Genomic DNA, 20,694 nt, shown 5'->3' with positions numbered 1-20,694 from the left:
CATCCGCCAAGCAGGGTCAGCATTAGACTCACCGGGGCCCAAGGCAGAAAGCCGAGGCCCCACCATCTGGGGCTGAAGCTTGAACAACTTCACTGGGCCCAGTGTGTCGTGGGGCCCCAGGCAACTGCCCTGCTCGTTACCTCCTAATGCTGGACCTGGCTTTTATATGCAGAAAAACAGTTGTTGTAGCACCAGTGGGCAGTGGAATTTTTACAACATGTTGTGTGGGGGCCTCAGAAAGAAAAAGGTTGAGAACCCCTGCCATAGACAAACTTTAAAGTCCCTGCAACTTATAACCCAGGATCAACCACTTAAGGAAAATGGTATCAATACAAAGTCACATCAGCCAAGATTTATTCCCCCTCTGCAAGATTTTGCAACCAGTGCTTTGCACTAGATCGTATTATGAATACCAATGTATTTATAAGAAAGAGAAAAAATGTTTTGCTTACTCAGGCTTTGTGTATGCACTGAGTCCCTGAACCACTTGGTAACACAAGAATTCAGTCTAGAGTCATTCAGGGAAAAATACTGTCCTGACTAGCCTTAACCAACTAAGCTGGGGAAAGAAGGTCCCAGAACAGTGCCAGCCATGTGGTTGGCACAGAGTCAACTTGCCAGCTCAGTGCAGCATGGCTCAAGACGACAAGGAGCACACACACATGCACAACCACACAAAGGAGCAACACATCCCCAGCCTCCTTTCTGCACACAGTCCATTGCAGAAGAGGAAGTACTGTAGTTAAGAAGCCCTAAACACAGAGCCAATGTGCCAACCAGGACAACTAACTGAAACACTAGCCTAGGTTTTACAAATGAAATCAATTCATAAGTAAATCCTCCCCCACCCCACCCCCTTTTTTTTTCTTCTTTTAAAACATTCAGAAAGTCAAGCTGGGTCCTTTCCTTTTCACACATCCTCAATAATAAACATTAGGCAGGCCAAACTATGCCCTCTGCATTACCTGTGCAACCCCACTGCCTTCAACAGGGTGCACAGGTGTTGTGACAGGTTTGTAACTAGAATTTAGTAGACAATTCTACTGATACTGGGCAAGTTGTAGAATCCCAACTCTCACTCAGCTGTGTGTGCAGTGCTAGGCATTAAAAACAGAGTAAAAAAATAAATGTTTACTTTTAACAACAGGTAGAGGACTGCATCTATTTAGAACTGATTTAGTGTTTGTCTGTACGGTGACACTCAAGAGAATTAATCCTAAGTATGAAAAAGTCTGAATTTAAAGTGGATTAGTTAAAACCATATTAAATCCATGCATGGATGCTCTCATTCAGAATTAAAATGACCTTCATCTTGTTTAGTTTCATTCACTTTAAAAATTTATTAAACTAAACACACTGAAAGCCAATTGAATTCTAAATACAAGGATCCTCACAGGGATTTTACTAACCCACTTTATATTTACACCTTTAGTTAATTCAGATTAATTTGCCTGAGGTTTCCATGTGTAAATAAGCCAATAGCTACACTGGTGCAGACCTGTGTGTGGACACACATCAGATTACAACTGATTATATTACTTAGGATTAAGTTGATTGAAGCATGTTCACCCATAGTTTTCCCACCAGTTTACATCATTTTTTTTAATTACATATTTTGCTAAACCAGGACTAGTAGCAGAACTGTCCTCATCTCCAGGAAGTTATGACTAATTATGCAGATCTTAGCGCTAATAAAAACTCAAGGAAGAAAAGGTATAATACATTTGCATGTTAAGTATCAGAAAAGTAATACTGAAAGTATTTACTATGCATGTATGCTATTCAGACTCCTGAGATCCAGTTTTTGTTGAGTAAGCAATTCTGAGTCAAGGGTACCGCAGTGCAAGTGCTACAAATTAAAGTAGTTCTGTAATATTCTTTCAAGCTGCTTCCTTGTCACTAAGCACACTCTTTAAAGCTGAGTAATTTAGGGAAAATGTGGCTATCCAACAGTTCGGTTTTGACTTTGGAAAGTATGAGGTAGTGCTGAAGACAGAACAGATAATGCTACTTGAGTCAAGTTCTGATAGGCAAAAAAAAAAAAACCCCACCATATCACTGTTCCCGACTACTTGCGGTTTTCAAGCTCTCGGTCAAGCTCAATCCTGGTGGGACAAGAAGGTTACTAAACGTTATGGCCACACAGTTTAGAGTGATGGACTGTATTCCAGAGTGGAAAGCAACAGCGTAAGAGGCTCATTTTTTTAATAATTTATTTAATATATTTTACTACATCAGAAAATAGTGCGAACAGTGGTGATGTGTTAATTTAGCCACTGAAACAAGCTCACAGTTAAATATATTGAGTGTTCCTGCCAACTACCATCTCTGCGGGCTATTATTTCTAATAACGTGAGGCTGTGAGAGAAACTTGTCTGAGATAATATAATAGTAATATTTTATAATAGCACAACTCTATTCTTCCTGAAGTGCTTTATAAACAGGAGTCACTTCAACCACCACTGAAATGCATCCACCTCTGATAAACAGTTGCTGGGCAAATAATCATCACACTACATAGTCAGCAGAGATAATTTGGGCAAGGGATCAGAGAAGTGTCTACTTTCACAAATTGACAGGTTTCAGAGTAACAGCCGTGTTAGTCTGTATTCGCAAAAAGAAAAGGAGTACTTGTGGCACCTTAGAGACTAACCAATTTATTTGAGCATGAGCTTTCGTGAGCTACAGCTCACTTCATCGGATGCATATCGTGGAAACTGCAGCAGACTTTATATACACACAGAGAATATGAAACAATACCTCCTCCCACCCCACTGGGAGGAGGTATTGTTTCATATTCTCTGTGTGTATATAGTCTGCTGCAGTTTCCACGATATGCATCCGATGAAGTGAGCTGTAGCTCACGAAAGCTCATGCTCAAATAAATTGGTTAGTCTCTAAGGTGCCACAAGTACTCCTTTTCTTTTTACTTTCACAAAAAATCCAGAGGAACTTTGCTCTCCACACTGAGCAAACGTAACCTCAGTTTAAGGTCTCCTTTGAAAGCACCCTTGTCTCTGTTCCATGGCCTATCAGCGGAACCAAGCTCCCTCCCACAGCTCTCCTAGGCCTTCATAGAGATCACCTGACCCCTTTCCAACTGGGTTTGATAATTGAACAGGGCTGGTTGGCCCCAGGCTCTTAAAGAGGCAGACCACTTGTTACAGACTGTCCACAGCAAACTCCATAGAAAAAAGAGAGAGAGAACTATATTTTTATTATATAAAAATAAACAAGCCATCCACTGGTGTTCCAGATTTTGAAAATCAAATAAAGATTTTTAGGAGTACCAAAAATCTTTACTCAGTCTTGACTAACACCTTTACACTGAACTCCCAAATCCACCTTTTTTACTCCTAACCAACCCCTTTCAATTCAATTCTATGCTCAGTCATTACCTGGATATGTCAATGTCAATTTCAAGTCAACATAACCAAAAGTCAACTCCTGATCTTCCCTCCCAACTCTCTTGCACTCTCTTATTTTTAAATCACTGTAGCCATAACCTTCAATGCCCAAGACACGCTTCCATCTCTTCAAAGCTGTCATTGAGAGCATATTCCTCACCCATTGAGCTCATCACTCCACCAGCTACCTCTTCTCTTCCGCCCCAAACTTTCAGAAGCTTATTTTAACTTTCAAGATCCTCCATCAACTTTGCCTCGTCTAACATACAGAGCTACCTTTTTGCAGAGACTCTTCTTGTCCCCCCAGACCCTACTCAATGATACCAATCTTGACACCCCATACATCTACTTCCACAAACATCTCTACATTCTTTTAACACCTCAACAAATGGATTTCTTACTAGCCTAATTCATAAAGCCCTTCCCTTTTCACTGAAGACTACTTCTGCCATGAAGCCTACATATTAGTCAACTAACCATCCCAATTGGTAAAATAAAATAAAACAAGCTACTCTTTATACTACACCATGGCATGCACTTACCCCTACTGAATAAGCACATGGGCTTATTGCTGTTACTCATCTCATTTCCTATTGTTCCTTCTCCTCCTAATTACCACATCTAGTTTAGTTTGCAAGCTGCTTGGGACAGGGAATCATATCTGTCTGCTTTAGGCAAAGCCAAATACAAACTGTGAGCAATATATCACATCCACCACTTTCCCCAAATCCACAGAGCCAGTTATCCCATCGTAGAAGGCAATCAGGTTGGTCAGGCATGATTTGCCCTTGGTTAATCCAGCTTGACTGTTCCTGATCACCTTCCTCTCCCTCCAAGTGCTTCAAAATGGATTCCTGATTTTTCCCAGAGACTGAGATGAGGCTGACCAGTCTGTAGTTCCCCGGATTCTCCTTCTCCTCCCCCCACCCCCCCCCCTTTTTTTTTTTTTTTTTTTTTTAAAGATGGGCACTTTATTTGCCTTTTTCCAATCATCTGGGACCACCCCCGATCACCACGAGTTTTCAAAGATAATGGCCAATGCCTCTGCAAATCACATCAGCCAACTCCCTTAGAACCCTCAGATGCATTGCACTGATCCCCATGGACTTGTGCTCGTCCAGCTTTTCTAAATAGTCCTTAACCTGTTCTTTCACCACTGAGGGCTGCTCACGTCCTCCTCATTCTGTGCTGCCCAGTGCAGCAGTCTGGGTGCTGTCTTTGTCTGTGAAGACCGAGACAAAAAGAGCATTGAGTACTTCAGCTTTTTCCACATCATCTATCACTAGGTTGCCTGCCCCATTCAGTAAGGGTGCCACATTTTCTCTGACCTTCTTGTTGCTAACATACTTGTAGAAACCCTTCTTGTTACCCTTCACATCCCTTGCTAGCTGCAACTCCAATTGTGCGTTGGCCTTCCTGATTACACCCCTACATGCTCAAGCAATATTTTTTATTCTCCTTTGACCAAGTTTCCACTTCTTGTAAGCTTCCTTTTTGTGTTTAAGCTCACCAAAGATTTCTTTGTTAAGACAAGCTGGTCACCTGGCATATTTGCTATTCTTTCTGCACATTACGATGATTTATCCCTGCACCCTCAATAAGGCTTCTTTGAAATACAGCCAGTTCTCCTGGACTCCTTTCTCCCTCATATTGGCCTCCCAGGAGATCCTGCCAATCAGTTCCCTGAGGGAGTCAAAGTCTGCTTTTCTGAAGTCCAGGATCCATATTCTGCTGCTCTCCTTTCTTCCTTTTATCAGGATCCTGAACTTGAACATCTCATGGTCACTGCTGCTCAGGTTGCTACCCACTTCTACTTCCCCTACAAATTCTTCCCTGTTGTGAACAGCAGGCCAAGAGGAGCATGGCCCCTCGTTGGTTCCTCCAGCACTTGCACTAGGAAGGTGGCCACAACACACTCCAAAAACTTCCTGGGATTGTCCGTGCACTACTGTATTGCTCTCCCAGCAGATATTAGGGCGATTGAAGTCCCCCATGAGAACCAGGGCCTGTGATCTCGAAACTTCTGTTCATTGTCTGAAGAAAGCCTTGTCTACCTCATCCTCCTGGTCTGGTGGTCTATAGCAGATGCTCACCACAACATCACCCTTGTTGCTCTCGCCTCTAAACTTAACCCAAAAAGACTCTCAACAGGCTTTTCTCCAGTTTCATACTGGAGCTCTGAGCAATCACACTGTTCTCTTACATACAGTACAACTCCTCCACCTTTTGTCCCATGCCTGTCCTTCCTGAACAGTTTATACCCATCCACGACAGTTCTTCAGTCATGTGAGTTATCCTACCAAATCTCTGTTATTCCAATCACATCATAGTTCCTTGACTATGCCAGGACTTCCAATTCTTCCTGCTTGTTTCCCAGGCTTCTCGTGTTCATGTACATGTGTGACCGGGTTTCCGGGGGGGAGCCTGCTGAGGTCACTCAATTAGGGTGAACTGCAAAGAATGGGGCAGACAAACCCCAAAGCTGGTAGATATTTCAATACTCAGATTTACCAAGCCAACACTAAGCAGCTTCTGTTGACACTTAAGCAGATCTGAGATAAAAAGGATCTTTTATACAATTTCAAGCCTTCTTTGACAGGTCGGAGTCCCTTGATTTACAATAGATAATCAGGGTGACTGAAGTAGGTCCATCACCGGTACTTAGCTACATGCATTAACTTAAGGCAACTGCCCGTTTTCACCATTTGCAGATGATCGGCTACGCATTTCAAAGAGAGATGCAGTGATATCCCAGGTTTACAGTTCATTTAAATGTTAGGATATTCTTTTGATCTCTGAATTAACAGAATACAGCATAGACAGGGACGGTTGATAACATTGTTGATCATTACCCATATATATGTAAATACACAAAAACAAACATTATCTCCCCGCATGTCTTTACGGATTGAATTTGAATTGGATTGAAATTTGTCTTTACGGATTGAATCCTGCAGGACGCTTAACCCTTTCTGGCACATAAGATGACTAAGGGCTTGTCTACCCTTACCCGCTGGATCGATGGGCAGCAATCGATCCAGCAGGGGTTGATTTATCGTGTCTAGTCTAGACATGATAAACGGACCGCGACGCGCTCTCCCATCGACAAGAAGCAGAATCGGAGTGGCTGGGGGAGCAACAGCCGTCGACCTACCACAGCGAAGACACCACGATAAGTAGATCTAAGTACGTTGACTTCAGCTACATTATTATTATTAATTATTAATGTAGCTATTAATGTAGCTATCACTGCGTAACTTAGATCGATCCCTCCTGTTGTGTAGACCAGGCCTAAGGCACATAAGGTTTCAGAGTGGTAGCCGTGCTCTGTTATGTTATGAATCCTGCACTGCTTGACCCTCAAAAGATATAGTTCTGCTGACCACAAATGGACACCATAGCTCTGAAAAAAAAAAAAAAAAAAAAAAAAGACACTCGTGACCAGTCATGGGAATGCAAGGGCATTGCATTTGACGAGCCCATATACATGCACAGGCAAAAAGAGTTACAACAGCCTTCTTCAGAAATATTCCCACCATTGTTGAATGACGGATGTACAGACGTCAAACATTCCTTGAATAATAATAAATTAATAAATTATAGCCTTTTCCCGGCTTACATAATCAGGAAACTATAACCCTGTTGCCCCCTTTCAATTACTAGAATCCTGGTTGTTATCACCTTTTTCAGACATTTGTTTCTTCTAAAGGAACTAGAAACAATGGTTGACATATCTCAAAGTTAGAGATACTGACTAAAGAGTCTTCCAAATATTGTAGGTCCCTCAAGCTGCAGACTCCCATAATTAACTTGAGGATGAAACTTCCATCTTCCTTGTGGCTAAAAAGAATCCTTAGCAAGTGACCAACAAAATATGGTTACATACCTGTTCAGTAACCACTGTTGTTTGAGATATGTTGCACATGTTCTTTCCACTTTTGGTGCGTATGTGCCGGTGTATCAAAGTCAGAGAACTTTTCGTAGAGCAGTATCCACTGGGGAAGTGGCTGCGCCTTCCACACTCTCATGCTGCAAGCCAAGGGCATACCGAGGCAGAGCAGCCCCAAGCACCCTCATTTCCTTTATACCTGAAGTCGCCATTTGCTGTGACCCTGACATACAGGGGAAGGAGCAGGAGTCGGGAAATAGATATGTGGAACACATTTCAAACAACAGTTACAGAACAGGTATGTAACCATTTGCTTCCACATGTCGATTCTGTTTTAGTGACTCACTCAAGCAGTTCCAAATGGAGAAGGGTATTGGAGTTTATCTAAATATCAGCCTCACAATTCTATCATCACTCGTAAGGCCTGGAGAGAGCATAACGAGCAACGAAGGTATTAACAGATGAAGCTGCAGCCCTACAAACATCACTGATGGAAACTCGACCTAAGAATGCAGCCGTCAAGGCTTGTTAAAACTCTGAGGTAGTGGAACCTTAGCAAAGCCACAGTACAGACTAATACATGAGGATATCCAGGAAGAAATCCTCTGCAAAAGTGACAAATGGTCCCTTCATTCTGTCAGCAAAGGAGACAAATAATTGCAGAGATATCTTTAAGTCTGTAGACTTAATGAGACTAATGCCCTACAAACATCCAAAGTATGGAGTTTTTCCATCATCGTGAATGAGGTTTTGGGGAAAAGGCTACTAAGTACATAGGCTAATTTAGTTTAAAGTCATTTAGTGAGAAATTTTGGGTGTGAATTCAAACTAACTTTAGTATTCTAAAACCCTGTATAAAGGAGGGTCAGTCATCAAAGCCTGAAATTCTGCTAGCCTCACAGCCAAAGTAATAGCCATCAGGAATACTACCTTCATTGAGAGATGAGAAAAAAGATGTAGTCATTGGTTTAAAAGCTGGTCCCTATTAAAACCAAAAGCAGCAAATTCAGAGCCCAGGATGATGAGGGGTCCCTGTAACAGGGTGTCACCTCTCACAAGCTCCCCTCTTGGCAGAGTGCATATGCTGCACTCTCTTTCTGCCTTGGGGTGAGTCTTCAGCAACTCAGCCCTCCGGCCGGCCAAGTCACACACAGTCTGTATGTGAAATGAAAAGGAAATCCCTTCCAGGTTACAAGTCTAACAGTGGCCTCTCTGTGCCCTCTGTAACGTCTATCTACAGCCCTGCCCCTGGATTCGCTCCTCAATCAGTCCAGCAATGCCTATCGCAGTACTCTGGTTTGAATAGTCTCTCAGCCTCTTCTGGGCTCTCTCAAATTGTCCCTGCTCTGGTACAGATCAGTGCTCCTGGGCTCCCTCCCCAGAATCAATGTCTTCACCCTCTCAAGGCCTTTCTGTCCCCAGCTCTCCTTCTGGGCAACAAAAAGAGTTCAGTTCCCTCTTCTGGGGTACATCAAAGTCCAGGCCACCTCCCCAGTGGCTAATTGAGGGGATGAGGGGCCAGACCCACCCACTACTTTAGATCTCAGCCCAGGGACCCTATTGATAACAGCTATGTCCCTTTAAATAAACTGGATTCCTTTAAGTAAACTGCGTCGCTGCTACAATTCCCTGAGCCACAATTCTTCACCCTTACCTCAGGGCCTTGCCCTGGTTGAGTCCCAGCAGCCAGCCCAGAGCGCCTTCTTGCTCCCCTCAAGTCTCTGCCAGCACTGCTCTGTCCAAGGTCCTCTGGCTTCCTCAGTTACCCCGGCACACCATCCATACTTCTCCCACTCCAGCTAAGAATTGCACTCTTGCCCTGCAGCTCTTTTTATATTAGCCTGCTGGGCCCCGATTGGCTTCTCCCTTCAACCCCTTCTGATTGGCTGCATCCAACACAGCCATTCTTGGCAGTTTGGAGGACCCTCTCCACTGCCTTTTTCTGGGGTGGGATGTGACAGGGCTGTGAGGCCACCAGCAGGGAACCTCAGGGCCTAGTCCACCCCATCACAGTCCGTACCTGGGAAGAACTTCTTCCAACCTTTCAAGAATCGAATATTGATAGGGTTGGTGGGGAGGGAGGGAACAGATCTTCCCTTCTAAAAGAGGATGGAATGCTGAGAGAACTGTCAGATGAACTCTCAGGAAACTGACAGTAAGTCCTTCATCCTTTAGGTGAAGCTGGTAATCCTGGATAAACTTAAGAGGAGCCCATGATGGAGGAGTATCTTTCTGCTGGGATCAGAGAGAACCTCTTCCATTCCTTAAGGTAAGTATATCTGGTGGAAGGTTTCCTGCTATTTAAAACAACTCTCCAGGAAGCTGCCTGTTCCAAGAGAACAGGCAGCTTCCTGGAGAGTTACCCAGGGAGCATCCAAGCAGCCAGTTGCAGGCTGAGAAAGCTGCAATGCAGAGTCTGGCCATGGTCCTGCAAAACTACATCTGAGACCAGAAGAATAGATACTGGATCTCAAATCAAAAGGCTCAACAGGTCCAAGAGCCAATGCTGATCAGACCAGGCTGGCACTATCAAAATTAGCAGAGGGATCCTGTCTGGGTTTGCACAAAACTCTTGGCACCACAGGAATGGAGGGGAAACATGCAGAGACATTTTCCCCCTCCAGGACACTAGAAAGGTGTCTGACAAAGATCCAGTGCTTGATCTGCCCTTGAACAGAACTCGTAACACTTTCTATTCTGTTGGGTGGGAAATAGGTCTATTTTTGGCATTCACCAAATCCAAAAAATAGGTTTTGCAACATAGGGATCAGAGATCACAAATGGTCCCCTCAGATACTGACCTGCAGAGATGATCCACTACACAAGTGGTTCTCAACTCATGACCCATGGGCCACTTGCGACCCAATCAGCACACAACTGTGGCCCATGTGACATCCTCAGAGCCATAGAGGTAGCATATGTATTGTGTGGATGAGGCCCACATAACACAGAGAGTTGCATATGCAAGCCACAATGGTAAATAGGTTGAAAACCACTGCACTAGACAGTTTTGAAACCCAAGGGAGGTGAGATGCTTTGAGCACAATTCCATTCTTTCTGCAGACAGTCTAGAGGTTCTGACAAAAGTTCCTCCTCTACCTTGGTGGGTCTTGCACTTATTGACGGATTTGCTCGCCTTGGAGCTTCACGGAAGCCCTCAGTTTGGCCGTTTTCATGAACCCACAGTCTAGGTCAACTCCTCCTGTGTCTGACCAGAAGTTGGGAGGTTTGGGGGGAACCCAGGCCCACCCTCTACTCCGGGTTCCAGCCCAGGGCCCTGTGGAATGCAGCTGTCTAGAGTGCCTCCTGGAACAGCTGTGCGACAGCTACAACTCCCTGGGCTACTTCTCCATGGCCTCCTCCCAACACCTTCTTTATCCACACCATAGGACCTTCCTCTTGGTGTCTGATAATGTTTTTACTCCTCAGTCCTCCAACAGTATGCGTTCTCACTCTCAGCTCCTAGCACCTCTTGCTCCCAGCTCCTTACACACGCACCACAAACTGAAGTGAGCTCCTTTTTAAACCCAGGTGCCCTGATTAGCCTGCCTTAATTGATCCTAGCAGCTTCTTGATTGGCTGCAGGTGTTCTAATCAGCCTGTCTGTCTTAATTGTCTCCAGAAGGTTCCTGATGGTTTTGGAACCTTCCCTGTTGCCTTACCCAGGGAAAAGGGACCTACTGAAACTGAGACTAATATATCTGCCTTCTATTACCCTCCTGTAGCCATCCGGCCTGACCCTGCCACAAGGTATATTGCTTCTTGGCCAAAGGGATTCTACCCTAGCATCTCCATACTTCTTTAGGAAGAACACTGCACCATTGTTGTCCAAGAGCACGTCTCAGAACCACTTTTGACATGGGGAAGAAACACTTGGCAGGCCAGGCAGATAGCTCGAAGTTCTCAAACACTGAGGTAGAGAGAGAGAGAAAGAGATCCTGATCTGACCAGAGACCTAAGTCTGAAAATTACCGAAAAGAATTCCGCAACCAAAAGATGAAGCATAACTAAGATCATGGAGGGCAAGGTTGAGGCAAAAGGAACCCCACCGTACACATTAGCAGGGTTTATCCAACAAAACACTTTGAAGTATGTGAGTCAGCATGTCCAGTAGATAAGAAATGGTACACTTCAACCACTTCTGCATGACTGATGATGTTTGGCATGAGGATTCACATATGTACAAGCTGCAACATTGGCCTAGAAGTTCCAGGAAATTCCTCACTGTCGTTTAAGGGTAAACCTAGAAGTCTTTGCACAGGTGCAATATCGCCTGAAACCCAGCCTGAGGTTAATACACTCATTATGGTCGAGAACCACTCCTACGGATTAAGATTCTCTCTAAAGGGAGAAGAATTGAGTTGTCCTTGTTGATCAACAGGCCAGCAAATGGAAGAGGGGCTGAATCTTTTTGATGGCCACTACTACTTGCTGTCTGGATTGATCTCGAACTAACCAATCATCCAGATACGGGTATACCAGGACCCCTGCCTTCCTGAGATGTGCCATAACGAATGCCATAACGAATAAGGGTGTTTGTGAAGATTTGAGGGGCTGACAACAGGCTGAAGTGAAGGACCATAAACATTTGCTGCAATGGATCTTAAGAACCTTCTGTACCTCTAGTGAATGGCTACATGGAAGTAGGCATCCTTTAAGATGAGGGCAGCAAATCAGTCATTGGGTGTAGGGATAGGATAACAAATGCAATGGTAACCATATGAAGCTATCTTTTTTATGTATCTGTTGAGGTTTTCATAGGTCTAAAATAGATTTGATGTCTCCCTGGGACTTTGGAATTGGAAAATGAAAACAAAATCACATACCATGATGGTGAGGTGATACTTCTTCTGTGGCCCCTAACTGTAACAGGCTGAACTTCCTGAATTAGTAGAGTTTCATAAGAATGATCCCTGAAAAGAGAGGGGGGATACAAGTGAATTACAGGGTATAGCACAGTTCTACTGTGCTTTGAACTCATCCATCTGGTGTAATGTGGGTCCAAGCACTAAGAAAGTGAAAAAACTTGCTGACAAAGCAGGGGAAATAATAGTCATGGGCCAGCAAATCAATCAGTAAAAAGTCAAATAGACTGCTTAGATGCTACAGACTGTTTAGCAGTAACAGAAGGTTGAGGAGGTGTTTCTTTGCATCCTATGTCACATGCTCAACAGGGTAAAACAGATACCTCTGCTGGACCTATTAGACAGCTGGACCAAAGGGCTGAACTGCCTTCTCTTAGGGCCTGGAGCATAAATGCCAAACACTTTAGGGCTGCCCAGGAATTTTTTAGATAACGCAGAATTTCATCTGTCTTCTCTGAGAATAGATCTGAGTTTTCAAAAGGCAAATCCTCAACTGTATGCTGGAATGCCCAATGACTTCAGGCAAGATGTATGATGTATAGTGACTCCCATCACCATCACTCAAGCCACTGAATCAGCTCTGTCCAACAGAGCCTGCAAGGATGATATTTCCACTTGGTGGCCCTCACAGATAAATAATTTCCTCCCTACTCTAATATGGCAATTTATCCACAAATTGAAGCATTGAGTCCCAAATAATCACAACAGGCTAAGACAGCCTGTTCATTCGCAATTCTGAACTGAAATCCTGATGACGATTAATCCTTGCTTCCAAAGAAATCCAATTTCTTTGCACCTTTGTCTTCGGGAGTGGATTTAGACCACCATTGCATTGCCTTTCCATTCACAGCCATCATCAACAGCACAGATCCTCGAATACTCATGTCCTTGGGAAGGAACTTAGTACTTTCCTCCATTCTTTTGGACATTGGGCATGAGAGAGAATGGAATTTGTCAAAGGATTTCTATAGGTGCCACAATGACATCAATAGGTAAAATATCCACTAACTTTTGTGGATTGGGCTAGACTAGTTCTATCTGAACACCTTGGGAGGCAGCTACCCTTTTCAAAAGTTCCTTGTATGTTGTAATCATAAGGAACCAGGGAGGATGATTCTAAGACAATGGCCTCATTCGAGGATGAGGAGAAAGTACAGAGAGTGCACGGTAACATCCCTCTTTTCCGCTGTGTCTGTACTGGAAGGGTCAGGCACTGGATGATTGGTACCAACCTCAATATTGGATAAAGTACAGTGCCTTGATGGAGATTTATTGGTATGCCAACAAGGCAATGAGGACCATGTAGGATAAATATGAAATTAAAGAATTAGAGTTATCTTAAATTTGGTTAAGAAAAATGTGTTGTAAAGCAAGGCCCTGATTAGGAAGTAGAAGAAAGGCCTTGAAAATAATAAGTTATAAGACAAGAAGGAATGAAGTAGGAAGGATGCATGGTTCAAAGAATAACTAATGAGATGCAGGGAAGTTTCTAAAAAGAAGACCTCTGGCCCAGTAATGAAGACTGCAGATGGTTTTCAATAAAACAAAGATAATCTGTTTTAAAATAAGCCAACATGGCCCTTTCCCACCCCATATACCAGTGTTAAAGCCTATGTGAACCCAGGTGTAATGGAAAAATTCTCAGGAAGGGAGGAAAGGCCATGAGAAGAAAGTAGGTGGTAAATTTTATCTAGATTAAGATGAAATAAGGTGGAACTGTCTCAAATTGTTTTTTTAGCTAAAGTCAGTAATTGGCAATGACATCACTTGTTTATTAAAGGGTATAAAAATTTGTCAACTCTTAAAGGGTTTATTGCTAATACCTGCCTGACCACGTTGGAGCCAACCAATATGGGTCTAAGCACCTCTGGGTGTAGCCCACTTATAAGAAGCTTGATCAAATGCTTATAAATGTTGTTTATTTTTAAACACTGTTTGGATGTAGTAAATTGCATATGATTTAGGCTTTTTAGGCATGTTTAGAGCAATTGTATAAGTACTATTTGGTTAAATTAGTATTTGGTAGTTTCCCATATCAATATTAATAATTTTAATTATTAATAATTCTAACAGACCTGAAGTCTGGAGGGACACCTCCCTCCCCAAAGATTTCAAAAAGACCACACTCTTCCCCAAGCACCTGTTACTCAGTTGCCCTGGGAGAGGTCTAAGGAGCCAAGGCAGTGGGTAGTAAGGCTAGAAGCTCAGCCTCCCTAAATCTGAGCCACCATGCTGTGATCCAGGGAACTCTTGATGCCAAATGGCAGACGATGAGGGGTGCACAACAGGGAACCCCTGCGTTGGACATCTGTATCAGAGTTCACCAAAGGGTGTCATGTGAGGTCTCAACCAAGAACCAGTAGCCCACCTGTCATCATAATAATTGAAAAATATATGTATGGATAACATTTAAGGAGTTATGTATCCATATTCAAAATTATGCTCAAAGGACTTGGAGTTAAGACAAGTCATCAGAAGATGACATACCTTCGAGGTGTTCCCTTCAGGCAGGAGGTAATTGACACCTATCTCCCACTAATGAAGCTCTCAATTCCCCCATTTTACAAAATGGCATCCTCTGCACAGCATGACCTCACACACAAGGCCACGCCACATGGAGGATACTATTTTTCTCTACACATTTGTGCCTCCATGCAGCGTGACCTCGCAAACACCGTGCATGTGCAAGGGCACTCTGTGTGGAGGATACCATTTCAGAAAGCAAAATGGCATCCTCCATGTAGCATGACCTTGCACGTACAGTCGCACTGCAGGGTGGGTGTCATTTATAGAGTTTCCCACAATCCCAGATAGTATATCTGAAAATGGGGTCATACAGGGGAAAATATTTAAGTACTGCTAGTCTACCCTCTTTCTAGAGAGACATCAAGTAACCTCATATATTTTGAATTTTAAGTAATAGTATATGCATGTTCTCCTTTCTAAGTTCAAGCAAATCGTCCTGAGAGAACCTCAAACAATACCTTTAAGCAATTGCTCGATATTTTCAATTAGTTACCCCCCTTTCAGACTGAACTGAAATAGAAGGACAATATTCCTAAAAGTGCTTTAAAACAAGGGCAGCCTTATTTCTTGGACAACTACTGGAAACATGAAAATGAATTAGGGGTACTAAAGGTCTGTAACTGATATGTAAATCTAATAAGAGAGCTTAGGTGGTTTGTGTTGTTCCCTGGTAGAGCTGCTAGTTCCCAACACTGGTCTATACTAATTGCTTACAAAACTGAATTTCATATTGTATTCTATGTGTGCCTAGAACATTTGTTGGATCTACACTTGATCAACGAACTGTGACTGGTTGCTTATGTGGTTCTGGGTGAATTAATTGTTGGTTGGTTAAGAATAACCAAGTGTCCAGATCTGAGGAATACTGTCCCAGACATGTAAAAGACGACTTGGAAAGAATCTAGTACTAATGTTAATAAGCTAAGACTCCTTGGACTCAATAAAGAGTTAAACCCAATTAAATTCCATTCCAATATTGACTAACGTTTACAAAGATTACAAATGTGGTTTGCTAGATTTTAAAACTGAGGTCTGTCACCTCAGAAAATTGACCCCCCCCCCCCCCCCATTCACACTCAAATCAAAAAGCCATACGCTTCCACAGATGGCAGCGATGAGAGAACTAGTGTACACAGGGCACAGGCATTTTCACTCTTGCATCATTTAACCCTTTGCTTAAAGCAGCTCTAGATGACATAATAGTAAAGACACCTGCACTCTGACACTAGCACATCCACCACTGTTGCCCCCAACAAAGCTGCACCAGTTGTAGCAAACGGTGGGAAATTTCCTACAAAAAACTAGTTTGAATAAACCAAAAGGAGTCTTTATGGTCTAATACAGTGGATCTGTAATGAATTCAAATTGTTCTATAGGATATGAGTTAAATCAAGGAGAATGGAATCACTGGAAAATAGATTCCTTGATGGATCCTTGGGGGAGGGATAGCTCAGTGGTTTGAGCATTGGCCTGCTAAACCCAGGGTTGTGAGTTTAATCCTTGAAGGGGCCATTTAGGGATCTGGGGCAAAAATTGGGGATTGGTCCTGCTTTGAGCAGGGGGTTGGACTCCTGAGGTCCCTTCCAACCCTGAGATTCTATGATTGTAGTCTTGGAGGGGTCAAATGCCTACCCAAAAAAAATTGAAAGCGCTGTTCAGTTTTCATCTTAATGGCCTGGAATACAAATAGACCCCACCATGTGAAAATATGGCAGGGTCAATTGGGTAAATAAGTCCAAATTGGAAGGCAGCAGGAATGTGGCTGAGCAAAGGTGAAAACCAATTACCTCATGGAAAGGGCAAGAGGGGAAGGTTAGAACTTATTTCTGACTCAGGTATGATAAGTAAAGCTTTCAGTTCCTGCTTAGAATACAATCACCTGGGTGAAGCTTAACTTTTGTATAATTTAATGTATTTTGCTTTTCATGTCCCCAAAACAAAACAACTTTAAACCTGGACTTTCTCCTGGAAGGTTTGCTTGGTTGGCTCATATAAAGCTAGATTTCTGCCATAGGGCCTAACTTTCCCAAAAGAGCAACTTGTTAATTTTGTTTTCAGATTTGGTAAAAGTCAACTTGTTTTACCTTAAGTATAGTTGCCCACACACAAGTGTAGCTCTCCCCCTCGGATTTTACTACTTTCCAAGAAAGTTAATTGTATACACTATTTTCATACAGCAGCAGTCACTGGTAACAAAGAACAGCAGCTGAAAGTTTTACTTTGATAATGTGTTTCGTTGGGTACTGCATACACCCAATTAAGAATACTAACCTGTTCATTTATCTACTCTGTATACATGTAACTTCCATTATACTTAAGGAGACAATATATATTTATCAAAGAGAAAACAGGTTTCCTGGATTTTGCCTGGACTGTCCATCTAAAGATGATAAATAGGAGTTTCCCCAAAAACATGAAATCTGTGTTAACATAATTCAAAAGTAGGGCTGTCAAGTGACTAAAAAAATTAACCGTGTGATTAATCACACTGTTAAACAATAGAATACCATTTATTTACATATTTTTGGATGTTTTCTACATTTCAAATATATTGATTTCAATTACAGCACAGAATACAAAGTGTATTTATATTTATTTTTATTACTGGTGTTTGCACTGTAAAAACAAAAGAAATAGTATTTTTCAATTCACCTAATACAAGTACTACAATGCAATCTCTATCATGAAAGTTGAACTTACAAATATAGAATTATGTACAAAAATACTGCACTCAAAAACAAAATGTAAAATTTTAGAGCTTGCAAGTCCACTCAGTCCTACTTCTTGTTCACCCAATTGCTCAAAAAAGTTGGTTTATATTTGCAGGAGATAATGCTGCCCGCTTCTTGTTTACAATGTCACCTGAAAGTGAGAACAGGCATTCTCATGGCACTGTTGTAGTCGGCGTCACAGGATATTTACATGCCAGATGCACACACTTCAACCACCATAACAGGGACATACAACCATGTTGATGATGGGTTCTTCTTGAAAACCATCCAAAGCAGTACGGACCGACACATGTTCATTTTCATTACTTGAGTCAGATGCCACCAGCAGAAGGGTGATTGTCTTTTTTGGTGATTCGGGTTCTGTAGTTTCCACATCAGAGTCCTGCTCTTTTAAGACTTCTGAAAACACACTCCGTACCTCGTCCCACTCAGATTTTGGAAGGCACTTCAGATTCTTAAATCTGAGTTGAGTGCTGTAGCTATCTTTATAACTTTCACATTGGTACCTTCTTTGCATTGTGTCAAATCTGCATGAAAGCGTTCTTAAAACAAACAACCATATGTGATGGGTCATCATCCGAGACTGCCATAATATGAAATATATGGCAGAATGCGGGTAAAACAGCGCAGGGGATGTAAAATTCTCCCCCAAGGAGTTCAGCTACAAATTTAATTAACATGTTATTTTTTTAAACAAACCTCATAAGCATGGAAGCCTGTCCTCTGGAATTGTGACCGAAGCATGAAGGGGCAAGTGCATGTTTAGCATACCTGGCACATAAATACCTTGCAATGCTGGCTACAAAAGTGCCATGAAATGCCTGTTCTCACTTTCTGGTGACACTGTAAATAAGAAGCGGGCAGCATTATCTCCTGCAAATGTAAACAAACTTGTTTGTCTGAGCGATTGGCTGAAGAAGTAGGATGGAGTGGACTTGTAGCCTTTGAAGTTTTACACTGTTTTGTTTTTGAGTGCGGTTATGCAGGGCTGGCCCACAACATTTTGGCACCTGAGGCGGGGAGCTCAAATGACGCCCCCATACCCCCTAGCTTGGGCCAAAACTTTGAAATGTCTCAATTCTGCCTTCTTCCTGTTCTACTCCTCTCATGGTACTGCTCTGCTACCTACCCCAATAAAGGAGAACTAACAACTTAAAATGCCTTCTTCAAAAATTTTAATTAACACTTAACTTTCAAAACACCTGAACAGCAAATGTAACTTTTCTTGTCTGCGGAGTAAACACTGGCATTTTTATCTGTTTGAATAATCTAATTGGTGCTTTCCGTGCCTTCTTGGTTGCAAAGATCTGAACTGCTTCCTGAAGGTCCACAGTCTGGGCCAGCTCATGCTCTATTGAGATGGTTGTAAGGCCGACCAGCCTCTCCTGTGTCATTGTGGAGCGTAGATGTGTTTTTATTAACTTCAGCTTGGAGAAGCTGCGTTCTCCACTGGCAACTGTTACCAGAAGTGTTAGAAGTATGCACAGAGCAACAAAAGCATTTGGAAAGAGGGTGGTCATCTTATTTGTGCACATATTTTCCAGAACAGCCTTTGGAGTTGATCCTGCTGAAAAGTATCTTGAAAGGGCTTTCAGTTCGTCACCTAAATCACTCGCATCAATATCACGCATGTCATCATGTGTCAACACTGTCTCTAGTGCCCTGCGTTGCTGGCGTAGGTCTTCTTCAGATATAGTGAGGAGTTTGGGAATATCATACAACATCCCAAATATACTGCTGTGTTCCTTGAGCTGCATGAAACATTCTTCAACTGACTGTATTGCACAATCTAGCACCTGGTTAAAGAAATCAACTTTGAATTGTTGTTTGAGGTCTCTTATGGGATTATCCAGTGTCTCATAATCAAAATGTCGTCATCTTCGGTGATTCTTGTATTCTTGAATGGGTGGGAAAATAGCTTCAATGTGAAGTTCCTCTGCGAACTTCTGTGCTCTCTTCAGAACGTCTTGAAATCCCTCATCTTACCGATAAGACTGTAGGTATGACTTTGCTTTGTCCCGTTGTTCCATTGCTCCAGATATATCAAGGTCAACACCTTGGAGTCTCTTGCTTACAACATTTATTTCAAACAGTATGTCATGCCACAACACTAAGCCAAACAGAAATTTGAAGTTATGTATGTTACTGGTGATTCCATTTCCCTCTGCCACTGTTCTCTCATGAACAGTTCCTGCAATAGCATTATTCTCCATATTGGCAACTATGGCATCATTTATCTTCCCAATTTGGTGTTTGATAGGCTTTATCGCCTTCCACTCGACTTTCCCATCGTGTGGCACTCAGTCGTTTCAGTGTCAGAGAGGATGTTCCCAGAAGTTGCTTCAAAATTTGCCATCTATGAGTTGATACAGAGAAAAATACATAGATGCTTTGAATTACATTAAAATATTCAGCAGCCTCACTAGAAGCTGATGCTGCATCACTGATCACCAAGTTCAATGAATGAGAACTGCAAGGGACAAAAAAAGCTTGGCGGTTTAACTCTCGGATCCGTGTCTTCACTCCTCTGTTCCTTCCTCTCATGTTGGCACAATTATTGTAGCCCTGACCTCTCATGTCAGCTATCGCAATTCCCGTATCTTCCAGCCTTTTAAGGAGCACATTTGTCATACCAGCTCCTGTAGTATCATCAATGTCAATAAATTCTAGAAAATTCTCTCTGACAGTCACCATTGCAGGGATATTTTCACCAAGTTCTGTTGTTGTTACAAAACGCACTACTGAAGTCATTTGTTCCGTATGGCTGATGTCAGATGTGCAGTCCAAAATAACAGAGTAATGTCTTACTGACTTCAGACCTGGCACAATCTTCTGCTTGACTTTTGTTGCCAGTAACTGTATGATCTCATTTTGAATTGTTTTTTCAAGGTAGTGGTGTGTATACATTTCTTGGGTGGTGACTCTTCTTAGATACTAGGTTTTGGCTGGCAAGCATTCTCACAATGACAATGAGCCTTTTCAGAACATTTTGCCAGTAAAGAAACTCTGATGCAATCATCTATGGTGGCCTTTAACCTTAGTCTCATCTCAAGCTCTTTCCACCTATGGAATGCTCTCTGGTGATTTGCTGCTTTCTCATGACATGCCAGATTTCTAGCCAGAGTTTTCCAGTCCTTTCTTCCTGTAGAACCTAATGTGGCTGGAACATCAGACTGGAAGAGTTTGCAACAAAAACAGTATGCAGCTTTCTGGGGTTGAGTACATAAGCCATGGCTTTTCCACTTTGTCACAATTAGGTATTTCACGCCAGTAAT

General features: G+C 42.5%; 1 protein-coding gene across 3 annotated transcripts in view; it reads right to left on the bottom strand.

Moving 5' to 3' along the window:
- The window catches only part of RABGAP1L (RAB GTPase activating protein 1 like), a 560,046-nt gene that overhangs the window by 503,875 nt on the left and 35,477 nt on the right, over positions 1 to 20,694 (bottom strand). The window contains exon 1 of one of the 3 annotated variants that reach the window (XM_077824232.1): positions 12,123 to 12,141. The exons of 1 other annotated variant lie outside the window; for it this stretch is intronic. In XM_077824232.1, the coding sequence (XP_077680358.1) occupies positions 12,123 to 12,125 (3 nt within the window). In that variant the 5' untranslated portion in view covers positions 12,126 to 12,141. Of the gene's footprint in view, positions 1 to 12,122; positions 12,142 to 20,694 lie in introns of those variants that run through there. One more of the 3 variants, XM_077824228.1, reaches the window with a different exon arrangement.

The sequence above is a fragment of the Eretmochelys imbricata genome, chromosome 8 (assembly GCF_965152235.1).
Source record: "Eretmochelys imbricata isolate rEreImb1 chromosome 8, rEreImb1.hap1, whole genome shotgun sequence".
In the NCBI taxonomy this organism is placed as follows: domain Eukaryota; kingdom Metazoa; phylum Chordata; order Testudines; family Cheloniidae; genus Eretmochelys; species Eretmochelys imbricata.
This window is presented reverse-complemented; position numbering and strand designations above follow the sequence as displayed.